The 22,410-nt window shown below is 43.6% G+C and overlaps 1 protein-coding gene across 2 annotated transcripts in view; it reads right to left on the reverse strand.

Annotated features, from left to right (window-relative positions):
* LYST (lysosomal trafficking regulator) overlaps positions 1 to 22,410 on the reverse strand; it is a 3,192,287-nt gene that overhangs the window by 1,995,013 nt on the left and 1,174,864 nt on the right. For both annotated transcript variants that reach the window (XM_078648813.1, XM_078648812.1), the window contains one exon: positions 3,016 to 3,144. In XM_078648813.1, coding sequence (XP_078504939.1) covers positions 3,016 to 3,144 — 129 coding nt within the window. The remainder of the gene's footprint in view (positions 1 to 3,015; positions 3,145 to 22,410) is intronic.

Below are 22,410 nucleotides of genomic sequence, written 5' to 3' on the forward strand. Positions count from 1 at the left end.
GAGAGAGTGAGAGTAGAGAATGAAGGGCCCGTTCATCTCCCTGATGCTTGCTCAACAAACAACGAGAACGGGCTCGGATTTAGCTTGACTGGACTAATAATTAAGGTTATCCACGGAACCTCCCTTACAGAAAACGCATTAGGTTTATGAAAGAACCCTCACCTACCAACCTAGTTGGGGGCATGCTTCATCATAGGGTTCCCACCTAGGGGGATGAATGCCTCCTGGGTGTGCTTCGACGTCCGATTACAGCGGAGCGGGTTGGTTTTGCTGTAAACAAGTGAGTAACGTGAATGTGAAAGTTGAAAAGTACCTCCAGAATACCAGATTAATTTATTATGCAGTTTGTGGGGTAGGAGTCAAGTCAAAATAAGCTTTATTCGAGATCACAAAGTGAGTCATAAAAGCTACAAAATACATCGCTACAATGATTTAAGAATGACCAAAAATACAAGTTAAAAACAATTATACAAAATTCATCCTTAGTTAAAAATTGAAGACTTAAAATATTAAAAGGTCTAACATGGTATCACGATGATACAATATATTGAGGGGTAGGATTAAAAAAGACTAATTGGACGTGAGTGCAGGGAAACGATCTTGCACGTCCCCTAAAAGAGTGAAGGTGGTCAAAGTGAAATGGTCTACATGTTTCAATCTGTTCCAATTTTATTGGCTTTCTTCAGGACCAGTGGTTCGGGGTGAATTTTGCCTAGATGTGCTGTAACACACGCTGTGTATAAGTGCAGTAGATGCGTAACTTATGAATTTTCACCATCAGTTTTAAAATGTATTCTGGAAGAGAAATGGAGACATATAAGGATTAATAGCATACAAAAGCTAGTGGGGGGTGGTGCCAAATCCGCCATCCATGAACCACCAGCCCAGTGATATTCATCTAAGCAACCATGAGTATTATGATTGCTTTGTTTGACATGCAATATGTCTTTACTAAAATACGGGCACATCCTATATGTGGATGGATATTCAAGTAATGTGTTTATTTTAATTTTTTACTTTTCTTTTTACCAATTTTGCGCACAACAGTGTTCAGTAAAGTCGGATTGTTAAACAGGAAAAATCAAGTTCGCATGTGATTAATCATTGGTGAAAAATCCTATTTCATAAATACAAGACATTTTAGGAAACACCTACTAGTGTTACAAAGATTTTCCGTAGCATAGATCCTAGCAGGGAGGCAGTGCCTGTTGTCACACTCTGTTCGTGTGAACATGGAAATATAAGAACAAGGGCATTAATTGCTGTGTGGCTTGGGAGTTTAAACGTTCGTCTAAGCTGTTGCTCATATTGTACTCATTGAGTCAAGGTCAGCCGCCTGACTGGTTACCTGTGGTTTGCCTCTTCCGGGATCATGGCAATGCCGTGTCTCCAGTCAAGGCGAGTTTTATGGTGGCTCTCGCTTCCGCATCAGTCTGCGTGCAGCCTGTGCGTGCTGACGTGGCGCGGAAGAGGCGAAACCTCTTATTGGCTGTGGGTAACCTGCCCTTTTCTTTATTTAAAAGTTTAACTCTTTCCTCACTCTGAGTTTTCTCAGAAAAGGGGCAGTCAGAAAAATTGGTATAAGACTCCTAATAATTGTTCATATTGAAACCACCCATTGGCTAAGGAAGACCAGCCCCTTTCTTCGTACAAAAGTTTAACTATTTCCTCACTCTGAGTTTTCCCAAGAGGAGGACGGAACTAAAACTCGACAAATACCTCAGAGTAGTTTCTCACAGTGGAATATGACCAGTGTGATCCTACCCGAAATATGGATCATAATCGGGGGGAGAAGGGTTATTCGGGGTCAACTTCCTGCATTCCTGTCATTATTTGACATCTTTATACACCAACCGGGAGGGTACTTCACTGAAAGCGATCATCTGGATAAGTCTACCCTGGAGGCACTGGCTCACAGTGGGACAAGACTGAGTTAGGAACAGTGTTTCTCATGGGTTTTTCCACTTGTATTCCTTAACAATCGGTTTCTGAAATTGCGCTCTTCTGATTGTCCAGTCCAACTTAGGGTGTATGGTATTGCCACAGGCTGATTTTTGTCCATTAGGCTACGCCCTTGCCCATCACTTCTTCCTCTGAAACAGTTTCTCTTCCTCTCCAGGTCTAATTTCTTTAGTCTGTCCACCACCACTCCTCTTGTTTTTATTTAGCCTCTTTCTTTTCTATGCAGCCACATCTTCCAAGTCACCAATGAACCAGAAAAGGATAAATTTATTATTAGGACTAGCAAGTACTTAATAATTCAACAGGTGTGAAAAATCATGATCAACCACAAATGACAGTTAAATAATTGTTGTATTCAGTAGCTCAAGATTGTACTAATTAACTTTTAGGGGTCATTACACAATATTACAAAGGTTCACAGTGAGCAAATTGGAGATACTTTGTTAGGTCACTTAAAACTATGTCTGTGAGTATTACAATAGTAGATATCAAGAAAGTTACTGCAAGATATTTTAATTGCATTTAATTCAAGGGAAAATGTATATATATATATATATATATATATATATATATATATATTTCATTATAAAGGACACGTTGGGCAAAGGGCCTCAAGCCATTAGGAGTACTGAAAGTAGTGCCAGCAGAGGACTTAGCAAAACAAAGGTTTTTAGGTTTTGTTGGAATTGTTTACATTTTGAAAGACGAGATCTAATGCAGAGCATTCTAGAGCTTGGGACCTAGATCATCTTGTGAATTTATAATGGGTGATCACAAGAAAACAATGTTTTCCCGATCTGAGAGCCTCACAGGAACATATGAGGTATTTACAACTGGAATTATGTATTCAGAATACTAATGTTTAAACATATTCTGTATTGTGGTAAACAATTATTGTAAACAGCACTTTTTGATATTAGAAGTGAAAGAAAATTAATGCAGTTTTTGAAGTGGAAATCAAATGGACAATATTGGTTTAGGGAACTAATTCAAGAGAATAAGCTAAACTGAAAAACACAAAGTCATAGTTCAGTGGGAACAACTTGTAATTACCTTCAGGCAGCACACAGCTCAAGTCAGCTGGAGATGGGATTGCAAATTCAGGTCTAGCTCCAAACATTATGACTTTTTTCCACCTCTCGTACATAATTGTTTGAATCTTTTCTTCACACAACGTACCACCTGTAATTCGGAGAGAATCATATTAGACCTTTTCTGAGTAATTTCACAAGGAATTTAACAACATATCTGGGTGTAAAATTTGATTACATCTTGTGTGTGATGCAAATTTTGTAGTTCTAATGCTAAAATACAACATTTTGATATTACTCATTCTGGTGGATGCAATTTGGATGCCAAACACTGAAGAGTAGCAGATGCACACCATGTTCGTCAGTTTTTCTCCTTGCTTGTCAATGCATTCCTGTTTGCGTACAGACTGGAGCCGTGCCAAGCCTCAAGACACGTGTGAAAGTTTCAAATGTCATGGCAGCACAACTGTACTGCCTGTCCAATCGCACAGATTAAAATATGTTTTCAAACGTTTATTGTGTTCCAAACGCCATATTTATTGAATGATATTCAAATTTCATCAAACTTTTTCCAAACTTTGTCTTGTATGTTGCTATTCACAACAAGGCTGTTCAGAAACCCAATTTATTTCAAATGGAGCAGTTGTGCCCATCCGAGCCTCTTACTGCCCCACGTGGGCAACTCAATTCACAAAACAGTTCAGGATGTAACAAATCCCAATGCATTTCGGGCTCATTTGCTTAGCCCTTCGTCAGGGGGAACTGTTTAAATTAAAATGAAATGAAACCACCATTAGTCTTCTATTATCAAACACTTCACTATTTTGTCAAACATGCATACTAAAATAACCCTACTCTGCACAAATGGGTGATGAATTAAAAATTAAATGAACAAACATCATAATGTAAATGCAGTCAGTGAGCTGCCCCCTTGTCAAGTAAATTACAGCACACAGTAACCTCCCCCATGCCAATCCACGATCTCATGCCTGCCGTTTAAACCGCGTTGCTGCACAAATCCTCAACTACCCAAAGTTCCCATATAAACTCAATCACTGAATGCATTTACATTATGATGTTTGTTCATTCTCCACCTCCATGCTTGGGGATTGAGCGGCGACAGTTGAGGCCATTTGACTTGCCTCCTGAAGTCTGTAATGTCATTCTGGCAGCCAGGCGTCCCTCCACAAAATCGGTATACGCCTGCAGGTGGAATAAATTTGTGGCATGGTGCACAGCAAAGGCTGTGAATCCACTTTCTGCCCCTCTTTCTGAGGTTCTTCTCTTCCTTCTTTCTCTTGCCCAGCAGGGCTCTGCTCTGGGCACTATCAAGGGCTACCTTTCTGCCCTTTCAGCCTTTCTAAGGCTGCCTGATCAACCTTCTTTGTTCAAGTCCCCTATTGTTAATCGCTTTCTGAAGGGCATCACACACACGTTCCCTCCTGTTCCGTTTGTGATGCCTCAGTGGGACTTGAACCTTGTTCTTACATTCCTGATGTGTGCTCCCTTTTGGTTGGGGTGACCCAGCGGTCAATTGATGAGCTTAAAAAGCGCTGGTACGACCTGAGAGGTTGGTCTAAGGAGCGTATTGCCGAGAGGCTTGGGGAGCGACTGGCCACCGGTGGAGGGGAACCTGTAGCCACACCGAACACCCCATTGGAGGACCTGATAGATGACACTATTGCACCAGCAGCCTGCGTGGGGGTCATGCAGCTGGAGTCGTCTCGACCCAGCCAACAATCTGAAGGTAAGTGCCATGCGACTGCGACCCTGTCCCCCAACAATGCCCATGACTCCTGAGCTAGCAATATGACATCCCCAACAATGCAGCCCATGCACACCTGAAATGCCCCAATGCATTGTGGTAGTCGTAGTGAAATCATATACCCCCAGTTAGCTGAACACAGCCAGAGCTGTAAATTCAAGGTAAATCCAAAAGCCAGTCAGGGAAAGCAAGCCTGCATGCATGTATTAACATAGCTTGTGCAAGATACATAACATTAATCATGCACCCTTTCACATTACAGGTGCAGTTGAGCAGCCCAGCGCGGATAGCGAGTCCCTGCACATTGCCGAGACCCAGGACGACACTGAGGGTGAGGGCCAGTCCAACCAACGACCCGGCCCATCACAGCCACCAGCAGTTATTCCACCACCACCACCCCGTGCGGACAGGGCCACCCCTGCAGCCACAGGTGTGCAGCCCACACCCCAACAAACAGCCACAGCAGTGGTACAGGCCCCACCACCAGCGCCTAGGAGGCAGACGAGGCGCACAGCTGGAGCCAGATCACACACCAGCGCACTGAGGCGCCAGCAGCGTCAGGGCTCAGCAGGCACGGCCAGGGCGCTCCTACTACTGATCCTGGGCTGCCCATTGAACGCTGCATGCTGACGGTGCACCGTACACAGGCGCGTCACCTGGCAGCAATTCACACCCAGCTGCAGACGACAAGCGAAAATATTGCCCAGATGACCGCTGCTGTCAGAGAGAACAGCCAGCTGCTGGTAGCCCAGCAGGACATGACCCGCCGCCGCCACCGCCAACTACTGGCCCGCCTATCGGCCTACACCAGGTCAAACCATGTAGTTGGGAATGCAACATCACAGCTGGCACGCAGGTCACTTGCCATGAAGGGCCAGATGGTGCAGTGTTGCCAGGATGTGGCCAGGTCACTGGATCTGCTTACAGCAGCAGTGCTCGGCAGCCAGTCCACTGCCCATGGAGAAGCAGAGGGGCCTGACGACGTGAGCGAGGTAGCGTCAACTAACAGCAGCGCATCCTTGCCACCGATGCCTGTACGACGCCGCAGCAGCAGGGCAACAGCACCAACTAGGGCCAACACCGTCCCTCAGGACACAGATAGACGACTTGGAGCGTCTCGTCGTAACCGACACTGAAAACTCAGACTCTCTCAGGGAGGCCATGCAGTACACCCCTGCAAGCCCACTACCCCAGCATGGGGAGGTATGGAGTAATACTCTCTTCATGAGACACCAGTATAAGTAAAGGCCAATTTATTGTGCATGAACAATAAAGATTAATGGTCTGACTTGATTCACACTCATGTCATTATTACATTAGTCATGCATGAGTGCAGTGTTTTGTGAGGGGAATGGGTGCACTAGAAACAGTTAATAGTGATGTGGTTGCGGCGCCTGTGTCCTTCAGCAGGATTTTCCCCGCGTGCATGACGCACATGTGGAGGCGGGCGGTTGTCCCCTTCCGACTGCCAGATATCTCCACTGGTATCCTGCGCTTGGTTGCAATGTTGTGGAGTATTGCACACACGGCCACGAGGCGGCAGCAGACCTCAGGTGTGTATTTGATGGCCCCACCAGTCTTGTGCAGTATGCGGAAACGGCTCTTCAATAGGCCAAATGTCCTCTCAATGCAATTTCTTGTTCTTATGTGTGCTGCATTGTAACGCCGTTGCTGTGGTGTGGCAGTGTTGAGGTATCGGGTGAGGAGGTACTACCGTAGGCACTGTCACCTGAGGGTGATAAGCACAGGGTGAGTGCCTGTTCTGCGCTGATACATGATCACAGTGTACTATATGGGGGCATGTGTACTTACACAGTAGGTGTCCTTCGCCAAAGTCTCCCCTGGCCAGTCGTGTGTGAATGCCGCTGTGCCGGAAGATGAAGGAGTCATGTGTGCTGCCCGGATATTGTGCCACTATGTCCGTGATGTAATTTTTGGCGTTGCACACCATCTGGATATTGATGGAGTGGTAGGACTTGCGGTTGCGGTACAAGTATTCCGTTTGTGCTGGTGGGCAGATGTGGATGTGGGTACAGTCAATGCATCCAATTACATGCGGGAAATGTGCAATCTTGTAGAATTGCAGCTTGGCGTCATTCAAGTCCTGTTGGGTGGTGGGGAATGATATGTAGTGGTGTAGCCGGGTCAGCATAGCATCCAGGAAACTCCTTAGGCAGCGGGACATGGTGGGCTGGGATATCCCCCCTGCAACAGCAACTATCCCCTGGAAGCTCCCGGAGGCCAGTAGGTGCAGGCTGCACAAAACCTGCACATTGTGGGCACGGTATTGGTCCTCCTTGTTGGGTGCTGCATCAGGGGGTCCAGGTCCTGGATGAGCTTGATGATCATAGCCCCACTCAGGCGGTACTTTGCATAAATTTGCTCCCTGGTTTGGCCCAGGAGGGAGACCCGCTGGCGGAATATCCGCTCCTGGATCCTCCGTCTGTTCTGTGCTGCTCGCTGTAGCCTTCGCCGCCTCACCAACATGTAGAGTCCAGGCATTGTGAGAATGCTCAGGCTCCAGCTGCATGTCCTTAAATGTGTTGGGTCAGCCCTGCACCTGTTGGTAGTTTGTTAACCGTTTTTTGAAGAAAACAAAATTCCTTACTGGTTACCACCTGATTTGTGTTCTTATTTTGCACGTCGCAAATAGCGATTTCCATGTATTTCGCTTTTAGCGATTTTTCATGAATGTCGATTGCGAATGTTTTGCGACTTCCCAATTTAGTTCGCAATTGCGAAGTCGCTATTTTTTTTTGCGATTTCGCTTTTTTGCAATTTTCTGTATCATGAATTCCTTTTCGTCAAATTGCGATGCAACTGCGAATTCGCAGCAATTGCGATCGCAATTTGGCTTCATGAATCTAGCTGTAAATCAACAATTTCCGGGAGACCAACTCTACGTTCCCATGCTTGCAAAAATGTTAAATAAAGTGCGATTAAAGTGGCAAAAACATATTTATTATTTTGTACCCGTGCAAATGTTGAAAATATGGTGGGTTAGTATTGTATTTATTTATTCATGTATTCAGTCAATAAAAACCATTACACAATCATTCATTCATTACATTTCATAAAATTTGACTTATGCTTACATATTAAAACAGGCCTATAAGCTCAAAATTAAAATAAATATGAAAATGTAATTAGTGCAGTTCTTGTGAGGCCTTAACACAAACAATTGTTCTGCATTTAATTTTATTTTATGTCCCGTTATTTAAAGTGCAGGAGCTAGTGTTGCTGTTGTGCTGAGGTACATTTTAATTTCGGTGACTTCATTCACATTGTCCCGGGGTTTAAAGTGCGAGGTCTTTGTTCTTTTGTATAATCGCTCTTATAGCACCAATAATATGGTGGGAAGTAGCGTTGAAACCATCAATTATGTCATGATATAGTGCTTGTTTTTTTAGTTCTCGTCTAGGCAGTGCTTGCTCGGTCTTTCGTATTATGCAGTACTCAGTATATGGGCACTAAGCTTCACCCAAGTTCCACCGATCTTTACAATTGGCTCCTCTTCTTGTCCTTTGTAAATTATGGCTTTTGATTTGTTAATAGGCCTAGTAGTGTCTCCTTAGTACCTTCTTCTCTCCTGTTGTTACCTCCATAAGGACAGCCCCTCTTACATGTGGCCTTACTCTGTAGCTTTCTTTAGCCGTGCAGGAGAACTATTTGCTTAATTGATGTACACAGCACTCGCGGGTCACCCGCTTTAGCAATGGCAGCCACTTACGGTTTGTATTTGCAGCGCGCCATGCACGCTTTCACTACAACAATTGCTACAGCGATTCATTTTCTTTTCATCAAGCATCTTTTTATTAATTTTTATAACACAGTAGATAGCGATACATTCAAATCGGGAGACCATAATAAACTGTCCAGTAGCTATATCAGTACTCAGCGTTCTTTCTTTAGAGATACGCCTCTACACAGATTCATATTAATGTACTGCCAGGTCTAGAAACCAAACATTCATAATTTGCCCTCCCCTAATGCTACGTCCCTCCCCCTTCCCTTGTGAACTAAAAAGAAATAAACAGAAATAAACATAGCAGGGTACTCGGGCAGATTCAGGGGACCCTACCAGGGTAGGACAAAGGGGTGGCTACACCTATGTCCTTTGTCCAGTTTCGCTCCAGAGCAGGAGCTAATGGCTCAGAACTGGTTTGAGCTGGACTATGCACAGGGACACCAAATGCGCCCCAAGAGCAGACTTTCAGGCACCCTCATAGTGCACCCACCCAGTCCCAATACACTAAATGCTGTATGGGAGGTGGTCACACCTCCATGTGACAGGATGCCTATTGTGCTGCCTTCCTCTGCTCGAGCTTGGCTCAGCAGCAGAAGGGCAGAAATGGGTTTATGGGTTGCAGCATCCATTTTGTGCTGTCCCGTCGAGAAGGCTAGTACAGGGTAGACCGGTGATCTCACGAAGCTCGCTCAGAAGGGTGGAATCATACCTCCCACACCAGTTACTGGGGTGGAGGTATGATTTCAAGGTGTTTGACACCAAACTTGATATTTTTCCACGCAGCTATTTTCGAGATAGCATTTACCACGAAGTTATAATGCATCTCTACCTATATGTCCGGCTGAGTCACAGACAACCCGGAAGAATGGTCTCCAAAGGCTGCAGAGGCTCTGCTCATGCAGGGGCACCCTCTCACATAAACCCCAGCACCCTGCCTTCAGGATTGTTAAGGCCTGCTATAGGGGTGACTTATAAGTTGTAAGTGTAGTGGCAATTAGATATAGTGAACCTATATCTAATGCAAGTAGCAGAACTAGAGTTCCATTTTGTATGGCCTCTCATGGGTGGCATAATACATGCTTCAGCCCATGGGAGGCCACTGGGGTAAATATGCCCTTGGTAAATGATGTACCATATACTAGGGACTGATAAGGGTACCCCAGTATCTAATCGGTAGTGTACCAAAGTACATTAATGTCAATTTTAAGGGAGAAAGCAGATAGGCTGGGTTCCTGATTAGCAGGATCCCAGCCAGACTAGTCAAAACAGTGAGACATCAAGCAAAAAGTAGGGGTAACCATAAGAGGCAGATCCTACTCTACTACACTCATGTCATCCTGATTTCTGACTCTGCCTTGCTTGAGCTTTTCTGCACTCACAGACAGGCTTGCAAGTTGTTTGGGTTAATCACGTTCAAGGATTGTTTTGTGAGAGATTGTTTAATGTACCCTAGAAGGCTTATGTAAGCTTCGTTAAGATAAAGGCTGGAACATGTGAGAATGTAGAGGGAACGTGGGAACTCCTTACTACTGTGGAATGCTTGCCTGGAAGCTGGCCAGTTCCAGTAATTTTCCTTGGTGCAGAGGGGAATACTCTCGAACCTTCTAGTGTGTTTTATATCCTATAAAGCTAAGGGTTGTTGACAGCCAGGGTGGGAGTTCAGTTGCGGAGTAGACGTACTGCCACAACAATCTGGATTTAGGTCCAGATCGAGAGTCCATTGCCTGGCTGTAACAGGCTCCCCCAGCTTGAGTTGGCAAGGATGTCGATTGAACTATCAGGTAAGGGGATTTTGTTTCGGACTAGTGCCATTGTGATGCGTGGTTCTAGTAGCTGTGGTCATTTGAGATGTTTTCTTTGTGGTGTGTGAATGAGTGAGGTGATCATCCAAAGTAATGATTTGATGTATTTAGTGTATATATCTTTCTTATCTCTTGTAGGACGTACCATATTATTTGCTTGAGTTTTATCTCATAATATTTGCTGCTTGTATTTCATATCCATGCAGTTAACTGTTTCATTTACCAAGTGTGCTGTTATTGCTTGCATTTAAATATATATATGTGTATATATATATATGTGTGTATATATATATATATATATATATATATATATATATATATATATATATATATATATATATATATATATATACATACATACATTTGAATGTGGTTCATTTGGCATCTGGAAAGCCTTTCTGTTAGAGAGCATTGCATAAATAAATCCTCCAGCCATATTCTAAAAAGAGAGTCTTTGCATTTTGTAAAGAGAAACCCTTTTCTAGATTTTGTTGTGTTTTATGTCTCTTGCGCCGCTGTGTATGAGCCACTGTGTGAAAGTGGAATTCGTGGGAGATTCTGTATTATCTGAAAGGCGGAGTAAGACAAGAGCAAATCGCCTTTTTCCCTCTAGTGCTGCAAAGTTTAGCTAAGGTGCTAGATTTGAAATTACAGACCATGGGAGTGAAAACTAATGAGTTAATGAAAGTTCTACAGCCTGGTCAGGCTCCAACTGAGCCACAGCTGCCATTCAACAAGGCACTTACTAACACCCTTTTTGACACCTGGATTAAGTCCTGTTCAGAGCCGCCCCTAAATAGACACACTGCTCATCACCCTGCACCACTGAGTCTGGTGGTACAGGCATCCACCAGCAGGGTCAATCTTAATGCTTTCCCAATCATTTCTCCTGAACATAAGCTCAAATGAATTAAGACTTTTGGCAAGAACATTTTCTCCTACCCAAGCCTTGCTCTGAGATCGGTCAATGGCAGCTGTCTCCTTGGCCATTACTCACATGCCCTTTGAGTTACAATAGCTCAAATTTTATCAGCCCTTCAGGACGCACTTTGGGTGACTCTAATCCAGGCTATTCAGGAGAGCTGTGATGCAGCAAAAGCTGTGAAACGCTCAGGATTTAACACAACTGATTGAAGAGGAAACGCCACGACTACCAGTTCGGCTCTCCAATGCCATGACTTGATTTAGTCCACAGGCTTTTCTAGGGTCGACCAGGCATTGTTGATGGACATGCCTTTTCACTGATCTTGCCTTTTAGAGGATAAAGTGGATTTCAGACTTGGAGTGCTTTAAAGAGAACAGATTCACGGTATGCTCCTTGGGCTTTTCTACTCTCACACGGAAATTTCACCAACAAGTTTGACCTCTCGGTGGCTACTGTAGAGGCTTTCCCACCTGTCAATTCCATCACCCTCCTACAACACAACAAGCTTTTCAGCCCTTTCGCTGCCAAGTCCACGGTTCTCACAGACAATGGGGAGCAAATAAACAACGTGCAGCTCAGTCCCTTAATTCAATATGCTCATGCAAGCCAAGGCCCTGACTGCCCTATACCCTGGACACCTTTCCGGAAGTAGCTGGTTTACAGAACAGAGATGGAGGGGAAGCCACAACCTGGCTGCATGATATGAAAATTAATGCCCCCCGAATATTTGTCTTCTGACTTGGGGTACTTTGGCCTGGTGTGCATTAGAGGAAAGCTCCTTCAAGCTGCTGAACTATTTTAAGATGCTGACCAAAGTGGAAGATGCAGGCCTGGCCATGACAGAATCCCAGAAATGACTGCCCCCCCCCCACACACACACTTTAAAAACCTGTTCTGCATTGGCCACATAAATGGATCTGGGACCACAGTGTTGGGGTTAGCTACAGTAGGACAGATTCCAGCCAGACCAAGGAATTTACATTCTCCAGGGGTTCATCAAAAAGTAGAACTGATTATATATTGCTCTCTCTCGACTTAAGGAGCTGGCTGGTAGATTTCTGTGTTACAGATAGAATAGAGAGTGGCCATAACCCACTGCATCAAACTCTCAAAGAAGGGCTGTTCGAGGTTTCAGGCTAGATCAAGTTACCTGGGGATGTAAACGTTGGAAAGTCCATGAGGGTTCTTAGGTGATCAAAAATCAATTCTTGCCTAAGCAACTTGCCTCAATTTACAACCTTCTTGATACAGTCCTTTCCCCATATGAGGATGATGATTTAGATGCCATTGCTATCTCTAATATTCATGGTCATTTCTTTGGCTCTATAAGCCACCTCTTTGAGGTGTTGGTGGGTACTGGCAACAGAAAACGCTGTCTCTGAGTCTGTCCCTTGGTTTACAAAAGGATGTAGACAGGACAAAACATGCTTGCCAACAGCTATTAGATCTTTATGACCTTTCCAGATTTGTGAGGCAATGAAATAATATAAAAAGGTGCTGGAGGTCAGCAAAAAGAGTCAGGATGAGCAAAATTGGCAGGATTAGTTATAAGCTTACAAAAGAAAGCATGTCTCTTCTTCTTGGCATATAATTGCCCATAGCAACTCGGAAGCCAGTACTTCAACAGTCCACCACAAGTCCAGTCGCCCTCTAGTATTGATCGGCGCTGTCAGACTAATGTAGAATCTGTGGAGCTTGGTACTGTCACTTTTTCTTCAGAAAACACCAAGGAAGCAATCCTGTCCCTGAAACCCGGGAGGCACCCGCATTAGATCACATTCCAGGTGACTTGCACCGCTCTGAGATTGAGATCTGGCCCCTGTATATTAATATCCTATCTAATTCCATCATGTCAGGTGCTCTCCTCTCCGATTCTTGGAGAGGAGCGGTGATTATACCAATCCTCAAGAAAGGTGCCAGATCTGATCCAAGTAATTACAGGCCTATTAGCCTCACTGATATTCTACAGAAGGTGTTCTGTTGTCAGGTTGTGGGCAAACTCCAGACATGGACCACCAACTTTGATGTCCATTTCCCCTTTGCAAACTGGGTGTAGATCCAAGTTGGGAACATTGGATCAAATATTTAGATTCATGCTGATACTCTGGAAGTATATCAAGATCCTGAAGGACCATCTCTATGTTGCCTTTATTGATCTCAGAGCAGCTTTTGAACTGGTTTCCAGTGCTTGTCTCTGGGACTCCCTCAGGTCAATGAGGACTCCTCCCACATTGGTAGGGATCTTTGTGAGGCAGCACGCGCATAACTATGCCCAAGTGCGATGGGGCAAGGATGGAGCGCAAACTGAGAGGATTAACGTTACACCGGGGTGCAAAAGGGATGCTTTCTGACACCAATGCTGTTCTCCCTATATATCAATGATGTGTTTAACTATCTCCATGACTGTATCAACAAACCCCTCAAATTGGTAGCGTTTTCATTCCCGGCCTACTGTTCGCCCACAACACGTTGCTCATTTCAAGCACCCTTTTGGAATCCAAATTTCATGGTTTTTGTATTCCAGGGGACCAATCCCTCTGCAAATAATTGCTACGTGAAGGTTTATTGTGAAGAAAGTATTCTGGGGGCACATAAAAACAGAATGCACCTGGAGAGCTGATAAGAGATAGCCTTACTGGCTTTTTTTTTCATAACATAATTTTTTTGTTGACAGCCAGTACAGTTACTGGCAAGTTTTTTACTATAAACGCTCTCCATAGTTTGAATTGTACCTTAATGAGGTCACCCCAGAGTGGGCTAAAACTCCATCAAATTTTGGGTTGACACCTTAGCAATGAACTGTTATACATATAAATGGAACAAGGCGAGTCCCAATGTGAGCAATAAGCAATTGTGTTTCATATGTTTGGATTAGATGGAAACCATAGAATACATTTTGTTTTGTTATCCACAGCATTCTTCTGCTAGAGCAAAATTGCTGAAACCCTGTTATCAGAGTTTGTGGCCCCAGAATTAGTTATCTGCTCTTCGAATCCTGAGTTCAGAAATGAGCAGATTAACTGTTTTCTGCATAAGCAGATTTTCTTGGTGGTGGGTGTGTCCAGAGAACAACTCTGCCTCCCACTATAGCACTTGAGCATTTGCACTTTATTCAACTTGGTCGACCTGTGGAACTATGTGAAATCAAGAAAAACAATGGGGTAACCCTGTGTCCCTCAGAACCTGGGTATGTGTTAAAGAAAAAACAATGTTTCTGTCCGATACGCAACATGCATTTCTTTACACAACAATCAATTGTCCCATTTCTTATATGCAATCTTCAACTGTAATATACAAAACTCAAAATAAGGAACACACGAAAAAGACAATAGAATGGGTAGGACTGTTCTTTTTATTTGCATTGCATCTTTTATCCAATACCCATACTTTGAAAAAAGCTGTCAGTGAGTGTATTTTCAAGGTGAACAGTGATCAAGTGACATTTGGTGCTCCGTGATATAATAAAGTGCGTAATATATTACAAGTGGTTAAAATTCTGTACAAGGGAAAGGCCAGACTAAAGACAATAGTTCTGCTGCTAATCCAATTTTATTCTCTTGCGCATAACTCTGAACTGGACCAAAAAGTAGCGTCGACGTTTCAACCTAAGACACGCACTATTAAGTCATCACAGCGAGTCTTCATCAGGACAAAGAGGGGAAGGAGGGATGACAGCCTGGTAACACCAGAGTAAGTCTTGGTGGCGAAAATGTGCTCAGGTGTGTGCACTCATGGCCTCATCAATTGTGCGTAGCAGGCTAACGTCCTGTGTTCCTGTAGCTGTGTTTCAGAGCTCTGAAACGCAGCTACAGGAACACAGGACGTTAGCCTGCTACCGCTGATCCCCTGATTTATCGGTTGATCCTTCAGTATTTAGACGAGAGCCCGTCTTGATCCCCTCATCTTTTGATCATCCGGCAGAGATCAAAACAATTAGACCTGTGAGACCGGAGGTTTCTCTTGGCATTGGGTTAGCAAGTATCCCGAATTCGGATTACCCAATTCTTTGGATTTAGCAGAATTTACCTCTAGCTTTACTTAAACTTAGGCACAATTGATGAGGCCATGAGTGCACACAGCTGAGCCCATTTATCGCCACCAGAACTTACTCAGGTGTTACCAGGCTGTCATCCCTTCTTCCCTTCTTTGTCCTGATAAAGACCCGCTATGACGACTTAATAGTGCGTGTCTTGGGTTGAAACGTCAACGCTACTTTTTGGTCTAGTTCAGAGTTATGCACAAGAGAATACAATTGGATTAGCAGCAGAACTATTGTGTTTAGTCTGGCCTTTCCCTTGTACAGAATTTTAACCACTTTGTATATATTACACACTTTATTATATCACGGAGCACCAAATGTCACTTGATTACTATTCACTTTGTAAATTAACTCACTGTTGACAGCTTTTTACAAAGTATGGGTATTGGATAAAAGATGCAATTCATATAAAAAGAACAGTCCTACCTATTCTATTGACTTTTCAGTGTGTTTCTTATTTTGAGTTTTGTTATTTACAGTTGAAGATTGCATACAAGAAATGGGACAATTGATTGATGTGTAAAGAAATTTATGTTGCGTACCCGACAGAACCATTGTGGAACTATGTGGGCATGTATGTGTATTTGAGTTGAAATATATGAGCTGCCGTCGATATATGTTGGCACATGGGAGGGTTATGTTGCCATATTTTAAAATATGACTTAAGATTTTATCCTGTGCGCAAGTGGGTTCATTGATGAATAGCACTGATGCATTTCTCAGCCCCTGTTTCAACTATTTTTATGGTCTGTGATTGAAAAAAGTTATTATTACTATATGTATAAACCCTACCCATTAGACATGGTGGACCATTTTAGTTTTTTGACTATTGTTTGAGTTTCTCCTTGCTGAATAATCAGGCTATAGGGCAGTACTCTATGTAACATCTTTATGTGTGAAAAACCCCCAAGAGTGCCATACTTTGAATCTGTAAGGTTAATGTATTGGGTTTTAACTTGTTTTTATTGTATAACTTTCAAGGGCCACGGCTCAAATAAAGTATTTTCTACTATTTTGCCTCTTCTAGGCGATTTCATATAAGAGTTTGTAGGGCTGGACAAAAGTCCTTAAGAATGACCAGCAATGTATTTGCCACTCTATTCCACAATCCATGCAAGTACCTTCCCAGGAGGCAGTTGCTGTTGGATAACCAAAGGGGGTGGCTAGTTGAGGAAAACATGCCTCTGGTGGATGTTTTCATGTGTTTGCATTCTCTATCAGGCTGAGTGGTCAGGAACATATTTGGATTAAGCCTGGGAAAATGCACCACTAAACTTTCCCAGAGGTGGATGTTGAAGGAAGAAATCTGGATCCCAGGGGCAGGCCTATGCTGCCTTGTTACCTGCCTGTTGACTGTGGGACAAAATCCAGGGTTTGCCCAGACATTTACCAATATATCAGAACAAGCCTCAGTAAAGGGTAGAAGAGGTTCTTGACTTGTTTGTCCTGGATAACCTTTATCAGGACATGTGTTTTAACCTCTGTACTGGGAAAGGTGAGCTCTAACAATTCCGCCACTTTCCTGATAACCGTTGCAAAGGAGGTAGGCTCCTCTGTTGACATTACAGAATTAAGGTAGGAGAGTCCTATGTTTGGAGAGGCATCCATGCCACTGGCATCTTGTAAATCATGAAAAAGATTGCCCTCAAGTAAATGTAATCATCAGGGTTGTCGTCATCAAACAGTTGGGATGTTTCAGAGTCCGAATGGGAGTGAAGGTGTCTCGTTTGCAATCTTGAAGGGGGTTGCAGATGAGTCTCGGAGTCCTACAAAAACTTTGGCTCCACTTCTGGTGTTGATGACAGCATTTAGGTTCAGACTGGTGATGTTGGTCTTGGACACTGAAGGGGGCATCGGATGTTACATAGGGACTGGAGTCGGAGGAGCCAAGCACAAGGAAGAGTCTTGCATTGTATTGTGGTTGAGTAGCACAATCGGTCTCGGCAACAGACCCGCTGGTGGTAAACCTACTGAAGGCTATTTCAAATCCTTCTGACCCGAAGATGTTCCGGGGGGATTTGGAGGGGTACAAACGATCTGTACAATAGTCAGTCTCAGCTCATGGAGCTGTTGTGGCATAGCCCATGGCCAGGGGAAATCAGGGTGCATCAGGAGCAAGATTGGAATCAGTTCTGAAGCTGAAGAACAACTCCACGGCCTGGAGGTACCCAAGGCATTGTGCGACTCCGAGCGGTGATAGTGCAAGACGACAGACATATGTCTTTGGACTTCTTCACAAACCTGTGTCTCTCTGACAAGCTCTAATAAGAGCATAACACGTGTCAGGGACTGCTTTTATTCATTCCAGATTGGCTTGAATGCTATTTTACTAATCCAATGTTGTAATACTAAGTCTGAGTGGTAAAAGGCTTTTTCCATTTTTCTGCTCACGTGGATGGCACTAGGTGATACTATGCTAACAAACTCTTCTTGGGAAAAAAAGATATTTGAGGTGAACAATTTTAGAGTGTTGGTGGTGGTGCAGAGTGTTCCATATAAAGGCGCTGCTCACCAGCTAAAACTTGGGAACTACAAAGTGTTTCCCTACTTTCTTTTATATACAGCTATCTATCTCAATATATATATATAATATATATCTATCTCAATATATATATATATATATATATATATATATATATATATATATATATGTATGTATATATATATATATATATATATATATATATATATATAAGGTATGTGGTGCTCTCAAGTCGAAATGCTCAGCAACAGCAGCAGCAATCGCCGTCGAACCAAACAAGAGCAGCGAGACCCAAGGAAAGTGCAAATATCTTTATTGAGTGCTAGCCCAGCACCAGTCCGCCATGACGCGTTTCGGCTAGAGATAGCCTTGATCACATGACAAGCGTCAAGAGGGCTGATCACCTATTTAAAGTGCAAAGTGCCATCACGTGTTAATGGAAACAAACAAAATACTGTCATAGTTCCCAAGCATTTAGAATGTTACATAACGACATAAATGTCTGAAATAGCACAAGTGTATACCATAATAGTTGCTGCAAAACATAAGCGATATATGGTAAGCATAGTTATCACACATCTATATTACCATACATATACTGCTAACAGCTATTTACAAGAGTCTACATGGCATCGGCAAAATTAACTTTTAAAATGCGATAAAAGTTAAAACCAATAAATAGTCATATAAATATGTTGAAAATATAACCATTAAAATCACCAAAACTCTGTACAAAAAACAATGAAAATTGAGGTTCCGTATGTCATGGACTCCTAGTTCATTGCAATGTTATTAAGCCCAAGTGGGCTAATATTACCACAGGCCTATTACTGGTAAAATACACATGTGCAAAATACGCATTTTACTAAAACACAGTGATGGAATAAAGTGCTCCCACAGTTAGTGCTATATTTGATTGGTGAATTAAAATAATGGTCATGGAGATGAAATAGGGAAACAGTTAATATACATCAGAGCAATTTCATATAGTGAGTCACATTGCAGTAATACAGGTTAAAACTTCATATATAAGAACTGGCAGAGTGGACATAAAAGAGATGCACAAAACAATGTCACTGGCATCGACTGGACATTAAAACCTAAAGATAGGTGTGGCAGTCCTCCCCAGTATTGAGACCCTGTGGTGCCTTAGTGTCTAATAGGATTATATATCGGGTCTCCAATTTTCGCAACAGAGACTCCCGATCACCACCTCTCCTTTGGGGAGGAACACAGTCTATCACAAAATATTTCAATAGGGAAGCGTCCTTTCCATGTTGACCTTCAAAATGCCTGGCTACCGGGTACGTAGCGTCTGCATGAGTAATCGCTCGCAGATGTTGTAATATCCGCTTGTGAACATGCGGTCGGGTACTTCCCACATACCTCAACCCGCATGGGCATTCCAGGACGTAAACAGCAAACTCTGATTTACAGTTTAGTTTCTGTTTAATTTTAATGGGAAAGGGAGAAAGAGGAGTCATCACCTCTGTTTTGCTGATGCCGTGTTTGCAAGCTTTGCAATTTGAGCACCTCAAAAAACCTTTGCTGCCACTAAGCCATGAGGCTTGAGCTACCTCGGGGCTGCTGGACACAAGACTGTCCTGCATAGCCCGTGCCTTCCGGTAGGTAATGCTAGGCTGAGGGCCAAATTGAGAACCAATAATCGGGTCACTGGAGACCAGGAACCAATTGTCCTTGACTATTCTAAAGATACTTTTGTGTTGACTGTTATAAGTCATTATAAGCCTTGTCTCCTCCCCCGACCTGACTGTTGGAATTGTGGGTCGAACACTTCCTGAGCCCAGGAGTGTGGTTCTATCTGTCTTGTTGGCCTTAACCATGGCACTATCAATGATTGCTGGTTTATAGCCTCTTTGCAAGAACCGTTCTCTACAGAGGGATTGTGCCATCCGGCAATCAAGTTCATTGCTGCAAATTCTTCGAATTCGCAGCATTTCCCCATAAGGGATGCTGCGAATCAAGTGTGCAGGATGTTGGCTCTCTGCATGCAGCAGTGTATTCCCTGCTGTAGGTTTGCGATGAAGTTTTGTTTGAAGTTTACCTGCCTCTACAAACACCTCAACATCTAAGAAAACTATAGATGACCTACTGAGAGTACTAGTAAATTGGATATTGAAGTTGTTGGTATTCAATATCTCTATGAACTGTACAGCCTCATCTTCGGTACCGTCCCATACTATAAGTAGGTCATCTATGTACCTTAACCAAAGTTTGACCTTAGTGTTCATGGTGGCAGCATGTTGTTTCATCAGGACCTGCTCCTCCCAGTACCCCATGTGGAGACAGGCGTAACTGGGTGAAAAGCAGGCCCCCATTGCCACACCCCGGGTCTGCAAAAAAAGTTGATTAGCAAATAAAAATATATTATTCTCAAGACATATTGTGATCATATCATAAACCATTTTAGAATGTTCTTGGAAACCAATGTCTCTCTTGTCGAGAAAATGTTGCGTGGCCTTTAAACCGTCAGTATGGACGATACTAGTATAAAGTGAGGTCACATCCATGGATATCATAACATAGCTCGGACTCCATGCAAAGTCATGTAATTTTCTCAACAGATCACTGGTGTCCAAGATAAAAGAGGGTAGGCCTCTCACAAAGTCCTGTAGAAAAAAATCGATGTATCTACTCATGTTCTCTAACAGGCTGTTGCGAGCAGATATAATAGGCCTGCCAGGGGGTTGGTGCTCATTTTTGTGTACCTTGGGGATGAAATAGATGACTGGCGTCATCGGAAAGTCCTTTTTAAGGAATTTATATTCATCCATAGAGATCAAGCCCTTGCTTCTCCAAGCAGATAACTTAAGGTAGATTGCATTTCTGGTTTGCATAGCGTCCTGCATAGAGATACGTCTATAGCAATCCCTGTCATTCAGTTGTTTGTAGGCTTCCTCAAGGTACATCTTACGTGGCCACAATACCACGTTACCCCCTTTATCTGATTGTCTGATCACAAGATTCTTGTTGTCTCTCAACTTTTTGATTAAAGTATGATATTCTCTGTCTCTGTATGTGTGGCGTTTTAAAGAGTTAGCTGTTTTAATTTGTAGATCTTTCAACTGTGAGGTTACACGATCATGAAATATATCAACATTGTCCTTCAGCATCAACGGACAGAATTTAGATTTTGTTCTAAAATTGGTGGGGCAGGCGATAGGTAAAGGCTCACCCCCTAAGGCAGATTGACTTTCCGAGTTGAAACACAGTTCCTCCTGCTGTAGCTCCCGCCATTCTTGCGTAAGAGCTGCTCCTGTGACTGACTCTTCACCAATCTCATCAGATGCATTAGACGTGAGAGCATTTGCTACAGTCAGCTGAGAGGAATCACGGTTGGGTCTGCCCCGGGTAGCAAAGTATTTACGCAGTTTGAGTTTACGCACAAACTTGAAGATGTCAATCTTAGATGTTGCGTAGTCAAAGTTACCCTTGGGACTGTATGACAAACCCAACGATAAAAGGGAAGTTTCCTTACTGGTAAGAACTGTATCGGATAAGTTGATAACTGCCTTGGAGTTGGTACCACTCTGTTCTGTCATTGGCGCTGAAGAAACCTGATAAGGTGCAGTTAATTCCACTGCTTCCTGTAGCGCTGTTTCTTGGGCTTGGCGGTTGGTTTTGCGGCGTTTGCTGCATTTGCGCCTCTCTGCGCGTTGCCTGTTGTTGCGCCACCGGCGGTTGCCTGCGCTGCTGATCTCAGGCTGGCTTTGCGATCTTGCTGCACTATTGCCATCTCCTGTGCCGGAGTCAATTTGCGAAACCCCGCCGTTTGCAAACGCCTAGTTTCAGTCTCAGATTCACTTTCATATTGTGAACTCTCTTCAGACGCTAAAGCCGATGATTCCTCGACTGTTCGTATGTTGGAAGCTGAAGCAGTATTGGCACTGTTATTAGTTGTGGTGGGCCTTTTGGGATTGACAATGGGTTGCCGTTTAATTTTATCATATTTTTTAGCAAAAGTGAAAATCTTCCCATTTTCATAATCCAATCTGTCGCGCTGGAATTTGTAGGCTTTGCGCTTCATAATGCTCTCTTCCTCTCGCTTGAGCCGTTTGTTCATGTCATCTCTCATTTTCGTTATTTCAACAGAGGAAGGTAATTTGTCAATTTCTGCATTAATCGCCTCAATTTTTTCCAGTAGTTTAGCTCTGTCGCTTTGAGCATACTGCACGAGGATACCCATTAGGCGCTTTGAATTATCCAAATTGCACTGCGCCCAGTCAGCAAGCATCTGGGGGTCGGGATCCTCATAAGAAGGGGCCAACAAAGTGCGCAGACCCCTTGGCACCCGCCCCACTTCCAAATAACCAGACAACGATGTGAATTCCCACCACTTGGCTTGTTCGCCCTTACTGCATTTTTCTAGGCGCTTAAACAGCTCCTTAATTTCTGAACGTGGCTCAGGTACAGTAACTGCAATGTGACTCGGAATGGACTCCCCGGCCGGGGGGTCCGAAAACATCCCCTTAGACATCTCCATGCGCCCTCTCAACGTGTCGGCGGACATGGTGCAAACAATGGGCAGAGTAATAGTCAGGCACACACAGAGTGGTTCCTACCAGTAATATAGCGCGGAACGACTTCTGTACTCCACACAGGGGGGTAATTTGGTCCGTGACAGCTGCCGTCCTC

The sequence above is a fragment of the Lissotriton helveticus genome, chromosome 6 (genome assembly GCF_964261635.1).
Source record: "Lissotriton helveticus chromosome 6, aLisHel1.1, whole genome shotgun sequence".
Taxonomy (NCBI): domain Eukaryota; kingdom Metazoa; phylum Chordata; class Amphibia; order Caudata; family Salamandridae; genus Lissotriton; species Lissotriton helveticus.